At 38.1% G+C, this 16,031-nt stretch overlaps 6 protein-coding genes and 1 pseudogene across 7 annotated transcripts; 4 read left to right on the forward strand and 3 right to left on the reverse strand.

Moving 5' to 3' along the window:
- Positions 1–1,647: 1,647 nt before the first annotated feature.
- On the forward strand, positions 1,648–3,174 carry LOC104746407 (kinetochore protein SPC24 homolog). Of its 2 annotated transcripts, none has more exons than XR_015573701.1 (5): positions 1,648–2,126; positions 2,267–2,412; positions 2,500–2,599; positions 2,690–2,763; positions 2,843–3,174. XR_015573701.1 is itself a non-coding variant. In XM_010467910.2 (5 exons), the coding sequence occupies exons 1-5, from the start codon at positions 1,949–1,951 to the stop codon at positions 2,950–2,952; spliced, it is 606 nt and encodes a 201-aa protein (XP_010466212.2). In that variant the 5' UTR covers positions 1,747–1,948; the 3' UTR covers positions 2,953–3,174. The 2 variants fall into 2 exon arrangements, 1 of the variants encoding a protein (XP_010466212.2); XM_010467910.2 differs by having other exon boundaries at positions 1,747–2,126; positions 2,267–2,408; positions 2,498–2,599.
- Positions 3,175–3,424: 250 nt separating this feature from the next.
- Positions 3,425–6,163, forward strand: LOC104746487 (uncharacterized protein At5g01610-like). The gene is made up of 3 exons (XM_010468010.3): positions 3,425–5,145; positions 5,435–5,489; positions 5,570–6,163. The coding sequence occupies exons 1-3, from the start codon at positions 5,059–5,061 to the stop codon at positions 5,938–5,940; spliced, it is 513 nt and encodes a 170-aa protein (XP_010466312.1). The 5' UTR covers positions 3,425–5,058; the 3' UTR covers positions 5,941–6,163.
- A 34-nt stretch (positions 6,164–6,197) lies between these two features.
- On the reverse strand, positions 6,198–7,998 carry LOC104746571 (UDP-arabinopyranose mutase 3-like). The gene is made up of 4 exons (XM_019245164.2): positions 7,618–7,998; positions 7,258–7,529; positions 7,005–7,173; positions 6,198–6,772 (listed from the first exon to the last, which is right to left on the reverse strand). The coding sequence occupies exons 2-4, from the start codon at positions 7,380–7,382 to the stop codon at positions 6,425–6,427; spliced, it is 642 nt and encodes a 213-aa protein (XP_019100709.1). The 5' UTR covers positions 7,383–7,529; positions 7,618–7,998; the 3' UTR covers positions 6,198–6,424.
- Positions 7,419–7,947, reverse strand: LOC109125051 (UDP-arabinopyranose mutase 3 pseudogene; annotated as a pseudogene).
- Positions 7,999–8,357: 359 nt separating the features above from the next.
- On the reverse strand, positions 8,358–10,463 carry LOC104746662 (uncharacterized). Its single transcript, XM_010468218.3, has 3 exons — positions 10,022–10,463; positions 9,484–9,863; positions 8,358–9,058 (listed from the first exon to the last, which is right to left on the reverse strand). Exons 1-3 carry the CDS (start codon positions 10,184–10,186, stop codon positions 8,617–8,619), a joined length of 987 nt encoding a protein of 328 aa, XP_010466520.1. The 5' UTR covers positions 10,187–10,463; the 3' UTR covers positions 8,358–8,616.
- Positions 10,464–10,605: 142 nt separating this feature from the next.
- On the forward strand, positions 10,606–11,598 carry LOC104746760 (rhodanese-like domain-containing protein 10). The gene is made up of 2 exons (XM_010468308.3): positions 10,606–11,054; positions 11,296–11,598. The coding sequence occupies exons 1-2, from the start codon at positions 10,606–10,608 to the stop codon at positions 11,498–11,500; spliced, it is 654 nt and encodes a 217-aa protein (XP_010466610.1). The 3' UTR covers positions 11,501–11,598.
- Positions 11,599–11,613: 15 nt separating this feature from the next.
- On the forward strand, positions 11,614–15,799 carry LOC104746843 (LIMR family protein At3g08930). Its single transcript, XM_087477200.1, has 14 exons — positions 11,614–12,312; positions 12,400–12,485; positions 12,841–12,956; positions 13,061–13,171; positions 13,387–13,485; positions 13,574–13,696; positions 13,955–14,017; positions 14,097–14,161; positions 14,323–14,432; positions 14,525–14,639; positions 14,750–14,815; positions 15,118–15,228; positions 15,316–15,382; positions 15,466–15,799. The coding sequence occupies exons 1-14, from the start codon at positions 11,963–11,965 to the stop codon at positions 15,511–15,513; spliced, it is 1,530 nt and encodes a 509-aa protein (XP_087333326.1). The 5' UTR covers positions 11,614–11,962; the 3' UTR covers positions 15,514–15,799.
- Positions 15,800–16,031: the final 232 nt, after the last annotated feature.

Consider the following 16,031-nt stretch of genomic DNA (forward strand, 5'->3'; position numbering starts at 1 on the left):
ATCTTAAGCTTTTTTGACTTTGATTGTATGAAGTAAAAGAGAACATTTGAGTTTAAGGAAGTCTCAAGTATGTACATGTTTTTATGCTCTCTCAACGAATGGAGAAGTAGAAATGTTCAAAGTCAAGGTCTTTTGGCCTATTTGTGTGGTCGGTTTTTGTGATTTTGTGTGGAGGAGATGACATTGATGATATTCACGTAAATGCGTATTAATACTTTGACAAGATAAAGTCGACGGACGACAAAAAAAAAAAATAGAGTAGTCGATTTATGTAGCGAAGAGACCGCTAAATCTGACCCTTATTTAAGCTTTGATTGTTTTCTTTTATTAATGTCATTTGTTTTTCTGATTCCGCATAAAATCTATCATTCTTTTTAAAAAAAAAAATGTTTTGATCTTTTTGTTATTTGTGATTGTAGTGAATGTTCGCGGACTATTCAAACCAGTTGGAAGAATGGAGGATACAATTAAATTTTACGATTTCAATTTGTATTTAGATGAAATACATTTAAAAGTTTATTATCTGTTTGACCAAAAAAAAAGTTGATTATATATTGTTCCAACAAAAAAATATTAAAAATATTTAAATCCAACTGTTTTATTAACGTTTGAAATTCGTACGAGAATACTCATTTAAGTAATCTATACTAATAGATTATATTACTCAAAAATTGTTTCTTTTTTTACTAACTGAGTGTTACAGAAAACTGCAACAACCATGACTCAGTTTGGTCTTTTCATGTCAAGCAAATGCCACAAATGCTCCAAATGTCTATACACTGGTGAGGATTACAGAGTCATCAACTCATCCTTGAGTTTGATGAAGGTTGACTTTGAGAAGTCACAGTCCAAAACAGAATTGGCAGCGTATAGGTTAATCTAGGGCTAGCGGCTCTCTTCAGCCAAGATTTTCTGAAAATTATAAAAATCAGATTTTGGAAGATTTTGATAATTACTTTATAAAAATCCAAAAACAAAAATTAATCAAGTTACAAAACTAAAATTCAAGATTTTGCAAAAACTAAAATCTACACCAAAAATCAAAAAGTACAACAATCCAAAAATTAAAAACCAGATTTTGGAAGATTTTGACAATTAATTCATAAAATCCAAAAACCAAAATTAATCAAGTTACAAAACTACTCCCTCCGTTTCATAATATAGGATGTTTTAGAAGTTTTTTTTTTGTTTCATAATATAAGATGTTTTCAACTTTTTAAGTAACTTTTAAGATTACTTTTCTATTTTTTATTATTTGTTTTATGCAGTCTTGTTTATGATTGATTGAACTTTTTTAAAGTAGTTATTTCTTAATATGAGTGTTTTCACTCAAAACATCTTATATTTTGAAACAGAAGGAGTAAAATTCAAAATGTTGCAAAAAAAATCTACACCAAAAATCAAAAATTACAAAAATCCAAAACCAAAATCCAAAAACTAAAAACCAACAATCATTCATGGCCTAAATTCTCCTTTAAAAAAAAAACTCAAAACACTAAATTCCCCTTTATATATTTCTAAAAAAATCCACTCACACAATAAATAAAATTTGAATTTTTACGAAACTAAATCCAAAATTTATTTCTAATAAGTAATAACAATCAAAGTCTCTTTTCTTTTTTTCCATTCTTACAACAGTCGCGGAACGATAAAAGCCCATTACGGAAAGTGAAAAGGAATGGGCTAGGCCACTTCATCTAAAGTCTAAAACAAACACTGATTTCGAATTAAAAAAAAAAAAAAAATCAAAATTCAGATCTTCTTCTTCTTCTTCTTCTTCCACTTCATCTCTCTCCCTCCTCTCTTCGTTTCAATTTACAGAGGCAATATCACGAACGGCTTGGTACGTCCGTCCTCGAAGTTACGGTTTTGGAGGTGCGAATAATCCTGAGCATAAGGCTTTACTTCTTTGGTAGTGGATTTGTCTGTCATTTGCGGGCATCAGCAAATGGGAAACGAGTCGGAGAATTTCGATATTGAGGATCTGATGTCTTACGGAGACGATTTAATCAGTTTACTGCGTGTTAAGAATGGTTTTGATGAGATCTCTCAAAGTCCCGAGCAGTTAAATTCTCTCAATTTCGCTTGTGACGAGGATTACACTGACATACATGCCTCTATTCAAGGTCAGTTTTTTTTTCCCCGATTTGGTTTTCCCAGATAATTTTATAAGATGAAGAACGTGGCTTTATCTAGAACTCGTTTGGTGTTAGAATTAGTGAGCAATTTTGGTTTTTTTTTTTTTTTTTTTTTTTTGGGGACACAGATTGTAAGAAGAAGCTCGATGTTTGTAAGAAGAAAACGGAGGAAGCGTATTTAGATGTTGCGGCTGAAGATGAGACTGAACGTCTTCAGAAAGAGCTTGACGAAGAGATTGAACTGGAATGCCAGCTAAAGAACGAGCTTAGATAAGTGAAGTTATTCTAGTCTAATGATTTGGAGTGAGTGACATGAAAAATATAAATTTTGTTTTTTTTTTTTGTTTTTGTGTCAATACAGTGGTCGCTGATGAACTCAGTGACCTGAATGCTCAGTTGAATTCAATTGCTGAACATAAGCAATCTACAAAGAGAAAAGCGCGGGACAACTTGAGAGATGAGTAAGATCCACAAACCCCCATTGTTGCTATTGCTTTGTTGTGAATGTTGGTTACATTTTTTTTTATCTTCCCATTCTGTTTTTCCTGCAGGAAAAAGCTATCTATGTATGCTTCTGTCACGCAAGTTATACCGGACATTGATGATCCTTCAAAGATCTCAGGCTGTATCCTTCTTCTTCCTTACTCTATTATTCAGTTGTATACTATGGTGTTTTAAATCCTTGATTTAGGAGAATATTATAGATATGGTAGATCGTGAAAAGAGGGTCATTGAGAAGTTTCAATTCGAGACAAATGAGATGACGGCCTACGAGACATGTAAAAGTATCTGGAGCATCATCAACAAGCAGTAGATAGACCTTGACACCAGTTCGTTTGTATGATATATCTCTGTTTGATCAGTATTGGTTCTAGCTTAGCAACCAAAAAAACCTCTCTACCTACACCTACAGTTCCGTAGATGTAAGCACTTTCTGTTTAGTTATCATCAGCTATTTGCGATTGGAGTGTGAATCTTCCTCTCCTGTAACACTATCATCAATTTATGTATAATTTCCCTGCAAGTTTTCTTGGAATTCAGTATGTGCAGATACCTGTAAAATCCACAATCTTTAGCTCTTGTTGCAGCTGCTCCTGCCGTTATCCTGATCGTTTGTTCGGTGCATATTGATCTATCTGACTTATCTCAATAATATTGGCTACAATAGTGTTCTAGTCGTACTCATATCGTAGTTTCAGATTTGATCTTCATATCTTCGGCTTTCAGAGGAAGCAAGTGCACATACTATTATTGCAACCTCTTCGTCTTAACAAAACATGTACCTTCTGCAACTTCTTGTTTCACTAATGGCTTTAGATAGATTTGGGTTCTTTAGTTCTTTTTTAGGGACCACATTGGAAAAATTAGACACTTATTGATTAAGCTAGCCACTTTACTAAAGTAACAAAACTATCTTCAACACAATTCTTAAACCTTAGAACAGCTTCCAATCTATCTAAGATTTCTTTCACAACCTTTAGTTTCTCAGCGTTGGTTAAAGGTTTAGTTTACAGAAGCCTCTGGTCAAAGTGCCAAACTCAAAACTCAGTTGTGATCCACTCCATCTTCTTAATTGTTAAACATTTTAACAAAACAAAAGAGAGGATTCTGATTCTGATTTATACCTATGACTGTTGCCAACCATCCTGAGCTCAGTGAGTGTGGGTGATGTAGTCTGAGAACTTCTTGATGGCTTCCTAAGATCCGCTAGATCAGTCTGAGGCTTTCAAGGCTCTTATTCTTTTTTTCGACAATCATATTTCATTAAAACCCCAAACTGGGCAAAGATACAGTGGTGAAACAGAAGTCCAACAACATAAAAAGCCCATCAATGGTCCAACAACTTAAATTACAAAGAGAATCGGTTGGCCTAAAATGGACACGTGTAGAACCACGTGTGTCGCGCAAGTTGGAAGGTGGAAGATGCAATCAACTCGTCACCGACTCATCCTCGACTCGTCTAGGACTCGTCACCGACTCAGTCTTGACTCGTTTTGGACTCGTCACCGCCATCACCACCATGGCTGACCGTCGATCGAATCCAGAATGGATTCTCTGAAATCAGCTACTCTTCGGAATCACCACCTTAACTCCTTTTGCAGAATTCTCCGGACGTGAATAAATAGAGATCCAAAAACCAACAAGGTTGAATCGCCGGAACCGATGACAAGGCAAGAGGTTTTAGACCCAATAGCAAAACACGCTCTCCTGAATCTGTTTTCACCAGCCATCAAGTTTCCAATCATCCCGATCCACGAACAAAGAAAAAGGACCTTCATCCTAAGCCGATTACGGCACCAATATGGTATGAAGGATTTATCCTTTCTTGCAAGGAAATCGAGCAGTTGATGATCTTTTGAACCTCTGATTTTCACTCTCGGGGTTTGTCTCCTTCACTTGAAGAGATTTTGTTAGTGCAAAAAGGGAAAAACCAAAGAAAATAGCCAAAACGGCTAAAACAAAACTCATACTTAGACGAGAGAGAAGATCCAGACTAGGCTGGATAATATATTACAACAAAAAACCATATTAAAATCAAAGAGATTTCGATTTTAATCTGAAGAGAACTTTCTCTCCCTCTAAAAGATTCGAGAGAGATAAGAGAGAGAAAGTCGGCTCTTATTCTAATCAAGACAAATGAAAACATTAAAACAATAAATATAAATATATATTGTTTGACAGCAAAATAAAAATAATTTATTTTTGGTTTTCTTAATTTTGATGGTTAGTTCTGCAATCCATATCCCACCTTTCTCATATTGCTACGTGTCAAAATATTATTGGATATTTATAATGTTAATACAAAGTTACGAAATTAAATGAATCGGTGATAGAAAAAAAAAAAAAAAAAGACACCTCCGATCTCGGGCGAGAAAGAGAGAGAGAGAGCGAGACGATCTGTGAGAAAAGATACGAAAGAATGGATCAGATCTTGAACAAGGTAGGCTCTTACTGGTTAGGTAAGAAGGCGAACAAGCAGCTCGATTCCGTCGGTGACGATATCAACGTACGCATCTCCCTCCCTCTCTACTCTACTCCTTCACTACTTCCACTTTTATATAACCAATCACTCGCGAATCATTCATCAATTTTGGTTTTTGAGTTTTGATCTCGATCCGGTGCTTTTTTTGAGAATCTTAGATTCATGCTTTTATACGATCTATGGTTATGTCGATCTTTAGATTAGGTGAATCTTGAGGCCGTTTTGTGCTACTAGTGTTTTCTTTGGGTTTCTTGAGAACATGATTTGTGCAATGTTGATCTTTCTATAATCTGTATACATTTCTTTGTTACAGTCTCTGTCTACGAGTATTGAAGGAGGAACAAAATGGCTAGTGAACAAAATCAAAGGTTAGCTATTTCTTACTCACTCATTCTTGCTGTTTTAAGGAGCTACATCTAAGTTGTTGGTTTATGATCTCGTTATCCAGGAAAAATGCAGAAGCCATTGCCTGAGTTACTAAAGGAGTTTGGTTTACCTGTTGGGATCTTTCCACGTGACGCAACCAACTACGAGTTCAATGAACAGACGAGGAAACTAACCGTTTTTATTCCATCAATCTGCGAAGTTGGCTACAAGGATTCATCAGTCTTGAGATTCACCACAACAGTTACGGCTTTTCTCGAGAAAGGAAAGCTCGCTGATGTTGAAGGGATGAAGACAAAAGTCATGATATGGGTTAAAGTCACAAGTATCTCTGCTGATTCTTCAAAGGTACATTTCATGGCTGGGATGAAGAAAAGCAGAAGCCGAGATGCTTATGAGGTTTTAAGAGATGGCGTTGAGATTGATAAATTCTAGCTCTGTTTTTGCTTGGTTATATTACCTATTCTTTTATCCTCTTTCTCCTTTCTCTTAAGTTTCAAGCTTCTCTTTGTTTGACAAAAATTGGTTTTTGTATATGCTGAGCTTCAGTTCTGCTGGAGTTCATGAATTTGATAATCTGAAGAAGATGGTAAATCAGTACACCAAACGATGTTCCTATGTCCTTGTGTAGTACTTACTGAGTTACTGTTTAAGCAAATGACCAGAGCTATAGTCCTACTGTACCTTTAAACTTTTTAGTGCTGAATAATTTTGCTCTCAGATTAAGGAAAAGAGGAATGGTAGAAACCATTACACCATTTTTAGTCACTGGAGGGACATCACAAATACGGATGACAAGAACTATAAAAAACAATAACAATTCCAAATATAATAATTGTGAGAAACAGAGAGGGTCAAACCCTCATTTCCTAGTAACCAACCGTCCAGTACCATTTGCCTTATTCAGTGACCTTCTGTTTTAATCATTTTTGCCCTTTGGTGCCTTGGCCTTGGCCTCGGTTCCCTCTGCGGAGTTCAGCTCCTCCCAAGCTTCGATCCATGCGACCATTCCAGTCGCAAGCTTGATGAAGTAAGGATCAACCTTCCCAAGTTTCTCTTTGACGAGCTTGGCCAGCTCGAGATAGCATTGCTGAACCGAAGTACATTCTTTAGGAAGAGTCACAGATTGAAAGAACGGTATCGCCTCTTCCTGCCAGAAGATTCCGTTGTATTCTTTTTTCAGGTTCATGAATGGGTTGCTGGCTTTGCTGTGCCATATATAAGGCAAACCCGTCTTCACTCCCCATCCCATATGGTCGCATATCACCTATATTTTTGGTTAAACGAAAAAGTATTTTTAAGTTGGTAGACAAATGTAACGTATCTTCCATTTAAACCAATAATGGATATGTAAATAAGAATTGCATTTGACCATGATATGTACTCTAGTGGTTTGTTCTAGCAGGTATTGAGTAACCATGCATGAGTTCAAATCCGCATACTAATGCATAATACTGTACATGTAATTGACCAAAAAAAAGGTAAGAATTTGGATTTACCTTGACACACCAACCAGCCCACATGTCATCATAGCGTCCAATTGGCTGTCCGTCACCCATAAGGCCAAAGTACATGGCCGGACCAATCAGCTCGCGGTCAAAAGCAAGGTTCATACCACACATGGGAAAAAGAGTTCCTTTGGGAATGGTCATGACTGCATCAACATACCTGCATGTAACCAAGAACTAATTAATAAGCTTTGCTTCATCGTTTACGATTTCACAAAAAAAAATGTCTAACAAAATTGGTTGCCTCAGTGAGAGATCAAATTTCCTGGAATTTCGTTCAAGAGGTTTCACAAGCTGAGTGGGAGCATCATAGTCAGGAATGTTGAGCCATAGGCCATGAGAGACAGCAGTTATGGCACCTTCGCGCATACTAAAAGGGTAGCCACGAACAAAGTCGGCTCCATCTCAGAATGGATCATAAAGTGTGTTAAAGAAATGTGGGGTTGATGGAGATAAGAGGTTCTTGATATGCTGCTCAAGAGCATTGATCTCTTTCCCAGATGGATCTTTTGCAACCTACATTGCACATATATTGTCAACTTTGAAGAAGACTATAGTCTATAAGAGCCTTTTCACATAAGAATAAATATAAGAGAGCACGTACAAAGCAATCATCATCAATGGTGTAGATGTACTTCTTTTTGGAAACCATGTAACCGAAGCAACGGCAAGCAGAGTCCTTGAAGGAAATGCAAGAGGCCCTGGGACCCAAGACTCGATTGATGTCGTCCCTGTTGTAGAGCTCGTAGTCAAACCCTTCTGGAATCTTGATGGCTTTCGAAGGCTCACCATCTTGAACAATGATCAAATGGTACTGTTCAAAGAAAGGTCGCCACATCTCAAGGAAGTCTAGGTTTCGAATCGTAGGTATCACAATGTCTAGCTCATCTTTCAACATTGGCGTGGGTTTCACGGAAGAATACAATTGCGCCATTTGAAACGACAGGGAAGAAAAGAGTAGATAAGGTTAACCAAAGACAAAGAGAGATGTAAGATAATGAGGATGACTTCTTTGGTAATTTATAAAGACGAGATGGACATAAAAGTTTATGCGAAAACATGTTTGGTGTTGTTTCTTTATTTTCATGTTTTCATCACAACCCATATTCACGACTCTCACCACCTCTAACTCTCTGAAACCCAAATCACGTGACCATCGTCTGATTGTGGAAGACAGTTAGAACTAAACCTGAAAATTTGTATTGATATGTTTTTAATCAAAATAATTACAGGAAATTACTTTTGTTGAGCTTGCATAAGAAAGAATGCAGGAGCTGGTGCCATACATAAGTGTTTTTCTCATTTTTGTATTTTAAAGAATTAGAAAGCTCTTAACAAACTAAAGAAGTAAAAAAAATCTTTATTTGGTTTTCTTCCGTCAGTCTAATAACAATTTAAAAGAGATAAACGAAAAAACTCTACTATAATGTTAAAACCTCAAACCAAAAGCGTTGAATGATGTTGGTAGACCTCAATGCGACATCGCTTCATGACCCAACAATCTCCCAGCAAACACCCACACGGCCACAATCCTAAGCACTCCACAACGACCAAGCTGATATAACCGAAACCAAACGTAGCGGTAAGAGAGAAAGAGGGGTGACTACGTAGACGAAAACATTCGTTTGATTCCAGATTTCTGCTCTGTCGTTAGCCTTGACGGGAACTTAATGCTGAATTTGATTCTCAAGTTCCCTTTTTTCGATGGGTCTTTAGGGATTGGCATGCCTTCTCCTTTCACCACTTCTTCATAAGAAGGACTGATCACGCTGTTGATCGGAACCGTGACTGTTCTTCCATCCAAAGTCGTGACCTGAGCGGTGTAACCCGTAAGTGCTTCCACTAGAGGGATCTTCTGTGTGATCACAAGGTCATTCCCGTCTCGCTTGAAAACAGCATGTGGCTTCTCATCAACTATGAATACAAGATCTGACGGTATAATTCCTCGCTGCTCATTCCCTTTCTCTGGGAAGGTTATCTTTGTCCCTTTCTTCCACCCCGGCTTGATTTCTATTGTCAAAATCTCCTCAACTGTTGTCGGTCTCCTGCATCAGACCAAAGAATGCAATTTCAACTTGCATTACCAATAACAAGAACATCGAAGCACAAGAAGCAACTCTAATGTCCTCCACCTAATATGGATTATTCTCGGATGCACTCACTCTTCGTTGAATATACTTATTTATGTGCCCAAACGGAATTTACATAACCTCACTATATATACGAGTCCAACAGAACTTATCCAATGGCTAATGGCTAATGTCTACCATCACAAATTCCATGTAATTGTTCAATTCCAAATCTTTAGGATTTAAAACATGGCACAGAGAACAACACTAATATCGAACCTAGCAAGAAATTTGATGTTTTGGAACTTTAGATTCATAAGAAGGTGATTCTTGAGACTAAAATACATAAGAAGGGTGATTCATAAAACTCAAAACAAGGCAATGTAGGTGAAAAAACTGACCCGCTTGAATCGAGGACGTCTCTAGAGATCTTCATCTTCTTAGTGATTCCTTTGTAAAGATCCTCCAAACTACAAGGAAGTTGTCTCTCGATAGGGGCAGCTTTCCTAGGTGGAACATTCACATTCGAAGCAAAAACGTCTTCCGCAAAGCGAAACCCACCACCAGAGGGACCTGCACCACGTGAGTCTCCAAAGGAGGGTCTTGAGAAGCCAAAGAACTCCGAGAAGATGTCGTCAGCGCTTCTTCCGTTAAACCGGAATGAAGCCCCTCCATCTGAACCACCCGAAAACCCGCCTGCTCCTGGAGGCGGAGCCTGGCTACTTAGACCTTCTTCTCCGTATTGATCATAGATAGCTCGCTTTTGAGGATCACTCAAAACCTAAAAACGAATCCATAAGGAATGTAATCAAACACCAAAGATGATCAATTGTATTTACTTAATAGGCAGAGAAGCCACCATTACTGAATTGAGAAAAAACTACAACTGTTCGAATTCAAGCAAATAAAAGAATAGGAGTTGGTATAAGAGAATTGTACATCGTAAGCTTCAGAGATCTGCTTGAATTTGGCTTCGGCGTCGTTTTTGTTGTTAGGGTTCTTGTCAGGATGCCACTTCATGGCCAGTTTCCGATAAGCTTTCTTCAAGTCGTCGTCTTTTGCGTTCCGATCCACCTGAAGCAGCTTGTAGTAATCGACCCCCATTGCTATTACCTCTCCCTTCTTCTTCCTCTCTTCTTCTTTTGATTCGCCTCTTCGTCTTGTAAGTTTTCAATCGATGATGATCTTCCTCAATGGGGTTGATCGTTCCGTACCGGTTCGGATTTATAACGGAGAGACATCGGAAGATTTCCCGAATGGTTTGGTTCTTTTGTTTGGTCTTCACCGGTTTCTTTCGGTTCGGTATACCAATCTCACATAAAAATACAATAACACGGTGTCGTTAAGATAAAGTATTTAATGCCCAGTCAAGCTGTAAAGGGTGCCAAATAAATTATGAAATCTCTGAGGACTTAAAACGGAAATAAGTGTTCTTTATAATTGTCTAATTGGCAAGCAAAAGAAAAATATAAGAACAAACTATGATTGGTTAAATTTATCAAGAAATCCAAAAAAGTAAAGAGATGATGACACTTCTTCTTCCTTCTCAACCAAACCATATCCACAAGCCACCACTAGTACAATACCGACGCCTCCGAAAACCATACAGATTACCAGTAATCTCCGCCGCGGTGTCAGGTAAGCAGCTGATACTTTCCGGCAAGGTCCGGGCGGTGGAGCCGAAAGAAGCGAAGGCGGTTGTGGCGTCGGAGGGTTACATGCTCTTAGACGTGAGGCCGGCTTGGGAAAGAGAAAAGGCATGTGTGAAAGGGTCCTTACACGTGCCACTGTTCGTGGAGGATACTGACAATGGGCCGATTACGTTGATGAAGAAATGGATCCATTTGGGGTACATTGGGCTTTGGACAGGCCAGAGATTCACCATGTTCAATGACGAGTTCACCCTCCGTGTTGTGGAGGCTGTCCCGGACAAAGAGAGTAAAGTGCTTGTCGTGTGCGGTGAAGGACTCAGGTAACATAGCTAGAGATGTTTCATTTTGGTTTATCATTGACTTTGGTTAAGGTTCTGAGAGAAACTTATCAAACTTAAAATAGTGTAGTTAAAGATTCGATTTGATCATTAGAGAGTCTTGTAAATAGGCATTTTTTGGTTTAGGATTGTTAACATTATCCAAAATCAAACTGATTCAAATATCGGTTTGGTGTTGGTTGATTTGATAGAAATGATGGTTTATTCTTCATATCAATATCAGGTCGTTGATGGCTGTATCAAAGCTCTACGGAGAAGGTTACAAAAGCTTAGGGTGGTTAACCGGAGGGTTTAACCGAGTAACAGAAGGAGATTTTCCAGAGATCGAAGGAACCGAAGAGCTTCGGTTCGCGACGATAGGAGGTGCATCATACTATTTACTCAAACTACTTGTACTGTTGCAGTCTCTTGGCCAAAAGAGTAGTTAAAAATTGGTTATTGGAGACACTTTTTGTCCTTTAAAATTATGTCTGGTTTATTTAATTACAGATGTCTTTTTCACATTAATTGAAATATTTTGTCGGAATGATTTGCTTCGGACAGGACAGCTAATACAATCAATTTACGATTACACCCAAAGCCATTGCACTATTCTTCCCATGCAAATTATAAGTTTATAACACATAAATGAGGGTAACTGCGTAATTTACAAGAACGTTCATCTCCCAGTCCCAGGTCCCTCTTTCTCCTTCCTTCCCTCGTCTGGGTTCCGAGAGGGAAAAGAAAAACAAAAAAAAATCCAGATCTACTAAAAATCCCCAAAATTCAATATTCAAATTTGAAACTCCGAGAAAACCCTAGATTGTTTCAATTGGGGTTGCTGCATCTTCCCAAAAACTTCGTTACGGGATCCAAATCTCTCGAATTGGGGACATCGTACATTGCACACGATGGGCGATTTCAACCTCGCTCTCGTGATTGTCGCGATCGTTGCCTGCGTCATCGTATTCATCTCAAGCATCTATCTCCTCGTGAACTACCAGCATCCAGATGATGCAAACCAGGCTTATTTCCCCAAATTCGTCGTCGTTTTTGGCCTGTCGATAGCCATGATCTCGATTCTCATGTTACCGGCGGATGTGGCCAATCGGCATGCTTGTCGACATGCTATTTACAACGGCGCTTGTAATCTAACATTGCCAATGAAGGATCTTTGGCTTGCCATTTACATTGTTGACGCTATTCTCGTCTTCTTTGTCATCCCCTTCGCTATGTTTTTCTATGAAGGCGACCAGGATAAGTTCGTATTCTCGATGGAAATTGATTTTACTCTACATATTGTAACATGTTTTTGTTAATTGCTAACAGTTTTCTGTGTTTTACTCAGGACTCTAGGGAAGAGGATAAAAAGTGCCTTGCTTTGGGTGGTAACCACGGCTGTTGTTTGTGCTCTGGTGCTTGGAATTTTATACGGTTAGTTGTTCCTGTGTTGTTATATAACTTGTTTAGCTGGAGTGGTAATTGAAACCATTAGTGAGCTTGTAACATGGATGACTCTGATGTTGGTCACTACGATTTGACATCTTTTGTAAAGTTATTCCTAACACATAAATTTTTATTTCAGCTGATAAATTACCTGATTAGGGCTTGGGTTTGAATTTTGTCAGTCATGTGTTAGGAATAGCTTAGAGTAATTTACAAAAATAGCATCTTCATCTTACCTACAGAAGTAATCTCATTAACTTTACAAGGAGCCATTCATGCTTGTGTTTAGTTTCATATTCCTTGGATTTTCTTCTTCTTCTTATATTCTTTTACATCATATTAGGTGTCATTGGAAAGGTTGACTTCTCTGTCAGGCACTTGTCTTCTGCCACATCCACTTTCCCTACTTCGTGGCAATTTTCAAATACTCAACCATGCATCGGTAACACTGCTCGACAGGTAATGTTTGTCTCTTGATGGCAGAATTAGTATATCAAGAGTCATTAATGTCATAGAGAGTTTCAGCATGTAACATATTTCCTCTCTCTGGCTAATCAATGCAGTGCTCAGCATTTACAGCTAATCCCGCATCTGAGAAAACATGGACCATGCGTACTACTTTTCCAGAATATGTTGTTGCCCTTGCGACAATTGTTGGCTCAGTTCTTTTTACGGTATGAGCATTGTTCTATCAAGTTGAAAAGTGCATTGTTTGCTTTGGAAGGATATATAACCTGTCTTATATTGTTGACTTCTCATTGACTAACCACAAACTCTCAACAAATGAAATGCATGGCAATCTCTAATTCTGTATCCATTGAAGTATTATGATGTTTGATTTATACATTCCCGTAGGAAAAAAATTAATTCTTCTCTCAAATATTTTTAGATATTTGGTGGTGTTGGTATTGCATGTCTACCATTGGGACTTATCACTGCATTCATCAGGCGTCCAAAAGCTGTTATCACTAGATCACAATATATAAAGGTCTGGTTTTGTTCTTCTCTGGAAGCATCTTTTCTAGATCTTGAAATCCACTGTCTCTTGCTTGGTTAACTCCATAACTGTTATACAGGAGGCAACCGAACTAGGTAAAAAGGCAAGAGAACTAAAGAAAGCAGCTGATGGACTTCATCAGGAAGAAAGGAGTGGTGCTAAGGGCAAGAAATGGAGGAAAAATGTGAAAGCAGTTGAAAAGGTACATTATTTATCTCAAGTTTCAGTATCTTATTTAAATTTGGTTTTGTATGTAGAAACTTGGAAAGTTTGCCTATTGATACTGCTCCCTGACTTGTAAAGAAACTTTGGTTGTGTGTGGAGTTATGGGAAATGACAATTTGTAGTGAAAAGCTACTGAGATAGTAGAATTGGTTATGATAGTCATTAAATACTTTGCTTGATTGTGGATTTAATTTGTGTCCCCTCAATCCTATAATTGAATGTGGTAACCTTGCAGGAGTTGCTCCAATTGGAGGAAGATGTGAACCTCTTAGAAGAGATGTATCCACAAGGAGAACAGGTAAGACGAGTGTACCTTAGAACTTAATCTATAATCTTTTTGTTGTTCAACTATTTTATTCCCTAGAACTTTATTCCAGGCAGAAACAGCATGGGCTTTCACTGTGCTTGGATACTTGGCCAAGTTTATTCTTGGAATCTTGGGGTTAGTGATCTAAGCAAAGAATCTTGTTTGCATTTTTTTTTCAATACAGCCTTATTTGTTAACTGTTATATCATCATGCGTAATGCATACAGTTCTTGCATATTTAGGTTTTTGCACTCTTAGCGTCTTTTCAAATGGCAATTTTTTTTTTGTCTTTGTAGATTGATCGTTTCCATTGCTTGGGTTGCACACATCATCATATATTTACTCGTCGACCCTCCTCTCTCCCCTTTTCTTAACGAGGTTTTCATTAAGCTTGATGATGTCTGGGGTAAGTTCTTACTTCTGTTCGTGTTATCCTATATAAGGCTAATTTTTTATATATCTGACTGACTCCATGCTGGGATGTGTGGAAATCTCCAGGTCTTTTAGGCACTGCTGCCTTTGCTTTCTTCTGTTTCTACCTTCTACTTGCTGTTATCGCTGGGGCAATGATGCTGGGTTTGAAGCTGGTCTTCATTACCATTCATCCAATGAAGTAATTTTATCTCACGAGTTTAAGTGTTAAAACAGTCTTTGGCTGTTTTCTAATGTCATTCGTAATCTTTTTCTTTGATTTTCTGATTGGCCATATCAACATTATTTCAGATGGGGAGCTACTCTAATGAACTCTTTCCTCTTCAATGTCGGGCTCATTCTTCTTTGTTCAATCAGGTAGGTCTCTCCGACCTCTGTATTTGATGGGATCAAGTTCACTCTGATAAATGGATTTAGAGCAAGCGTGTTTACGTACATGCATTTACAACTCAGTGTTGTCGTGCCATCACCAAAACTAATCTCCTTTTTGCCTAATGCCTAAATCAAAGTTGATAACTACTTTACTCATGCTCTTCGGTACCCTTCATTGTCTCTTGGACGTCAAACCAAGACATTTTGACTAAATTCCAGCTCCCACCTTCACAATTATATTTTGTTAATCCTCACAGTCTGAGTAATGCGGTTCATATAAAATGCAGTGTGATTCAATTTTGTGCCACTGCATTTGGATATTACGCTCAAGCCACTGCTGCCCAGGAGATCTTTGGTCACACATTGCAGTCCCTTAGAGGAATTAAGTACCTCTACAAGTAAGTAGAAATGGTTTAGCATATGGTAGTCGGATGTTGTTATATTCGTAACTAGTCATATTGAGCGATCGAGATTGTAAATTTCAGGTACAATGTGTTCCAAATCGGGTTTGTTATCCTGGCTGGACTAACCTTCCTATATTACATTGCTTTTGTAAGTCTTCTTTGATGTTACCCCTCAGTTTTGTCTTCTGTATAATTATCTGAGGAATCATATCTTCTTTTGTGTTTTGGCAGGGATGGAGGAGAAAAAAACCCAGCGGCCGTTTCCAGCTCTCTACTTAAAAGTATAACTTTTTCTTTGCTTAACATTTGTGGTTATTCGAGATTTTCCTTCACCGAGATCTTTATTGAGTGCTGTCGACAAAGTTTCTGCTTGTTTCCGGATCATCATCGATTCCGGAAGTATCCGGAGACTCTGCTTCTGAGATTTATATTCCCTGAATGTATTTTTATTTTACTTGTGTTTGTGCAACAGTACTAGTTGTCCTGTCTTGGTCTATTGTACTGTTTTGGATGCGATTAATGTAATCATATTTTTCTAATGAGAAGCCATGTTCGAATTTCACAAGACGTCGTAGCCCAGCCGGAGACTTTATTTGTGGTTTGAGAGAATTGTAAACCGTATCAATTGTTTTGGATTAGGTTAAGTTAACCGAACCGGATTATCAAAATTCAAAGATTATAGGGTGATGATAGGCAAGGACAAGTGGACTTGCGTTAGGGACATTGTGCAGCTGAAGTGACAAGTGGCGTCGTATAAGAGTGGCCAATAGCCTCTTTTGCCCAATCAGCTTCTTGCC

The sequence above is a fragment of the Camelina sativa genome, chromosome 1 (genome assembly GCF_030686135.1).
Source record: "Camelina sativa cultivar CO46 ecotype springtype chromosome 1, ASM3068613v1".
NCBI classification, from domain to species: Eukaryota; Viridiplantae; Streptophyta; class Magnoliopsida; order Brassicales; family Brassicaceae; genus Camelina; species Camelina sativa.

Bases quoted from the DNA above. Each gene is read 5' to 3' on its own strand.
- LOC104746407 (XM_010467910.2), top strand. From the start codon at position 1,949: ATGGGAAACGAGTCGGAGAATTTCGATATTGAGGATCTGATGTCTTAC. The intron at 2,409-2,497 runs ATAAGTGAAGTT...TTGTGTCAATAC, and splicing joins CAGCTAAAGAACGAGCTTAG to AGTGGTCGCTGATGAACTCA. The intron at 2,764-2,842 runs GTATCCTTCTTC...AGAATATTATAG, and splicing joins TCCTTCAAAGATCTCAGGCT to ATATGGTAGATCGTGAAAAG.
- LOC104746487 (XM_010468010.3), top strand. From the start codon at position 5,059: ATGGATCAGATCTTGAACAAGGTAGGCTCTTACTGGTTAGGTAAGAAG. The intron at 5,146-5,434 runs GTACGCATCTCC...TCTTTGTTACAG, and splicing joins CCGTCGGTGACGATATCAAC to TCTCTGTCTACGAGTATTGA. The intron at 5,490-5,569 runs GTTAGCTATTTC...CTCGTTATCCAG, and splicing joins GCTAGTGAACAAAATCAAAG to GAAAAATGCAGAAGCCATTG.
- LOC104746571 (XM_019245164.2), bottom strand. From the start codon at position 7,382: ATGCGCGAAGGTGCCATAACTGCTGTCTCTCATGGCCTATGGCTCAAC. The intron at 7,174-7,257 runs GCAACCAATTTT...GGTTACATGCAG, and splicing joins AAATTTGATCTCTCACTGAG to GTATGTTGATGCAGTCATGA. The intron at 6,773-7,004 runs GTAAATCCAAAT...CCAAAAATATAG, and splicing joins GGGCTGGTTGGTGTGTCAAG to GTGATATGCGACCATATGGG.
- LOC104746662 (XM_010468218.3), bottom strand. From the start codon at position 10,186: ATGGGGGTCGATTACTACAAGCTGCTTCAGGTGGATCGGAACGCAAAA. The intron at 9,864-10,021 runs GTACAATTCTCT...ATTCGTTTTTAG, and splicing joins AGATCTCTGAAGCTTACGAT to GTTTTGAGTGATCCTCAAAA. The intron at 9,059-9,483 runs GTCAGTTTTTTC...GGTCTGATGCAG, and splicing joins GACGTCCTCGATTCAAGCGG to GAGACCGACAACAGTTGAGG.
- LOC104746760 (XM_010468308.3), top strand. From the start codon at position 10,606: ATGATGACACTTCTTCTTCCTTCTCAACCAAACCATATCCACAAGCCA. The intron at 11,055-11,295 runs GTAACATAGCTA...TATCAATATCAG, and splicing joins GTGTGCGGTGAAGGACTCAG to GTCGTTGATGGCTGTATCAA.
- LOC104746843 (XM_087477200.1), top strand. From the start codon at position 11,963: ATGGGCGATTTCAACCTCGCTCTCGTGATTGTCGCGATCGTTGCCTGC. The intron at 13,486-13,573 runs GTCTGGTTTTGT...ACTGTTATACAG, and splicing joins CTAGATCACAATATATAAAG to GAGGCAACCGAACTAGGTAA. The intron at 15,383-15,465 runs GTAAGTCTTCTT...GTGTTTTGGCAG, and splicing joins TCCTATATTACATTGCTTTT to GGATGGAGGAGAAAAAAACC.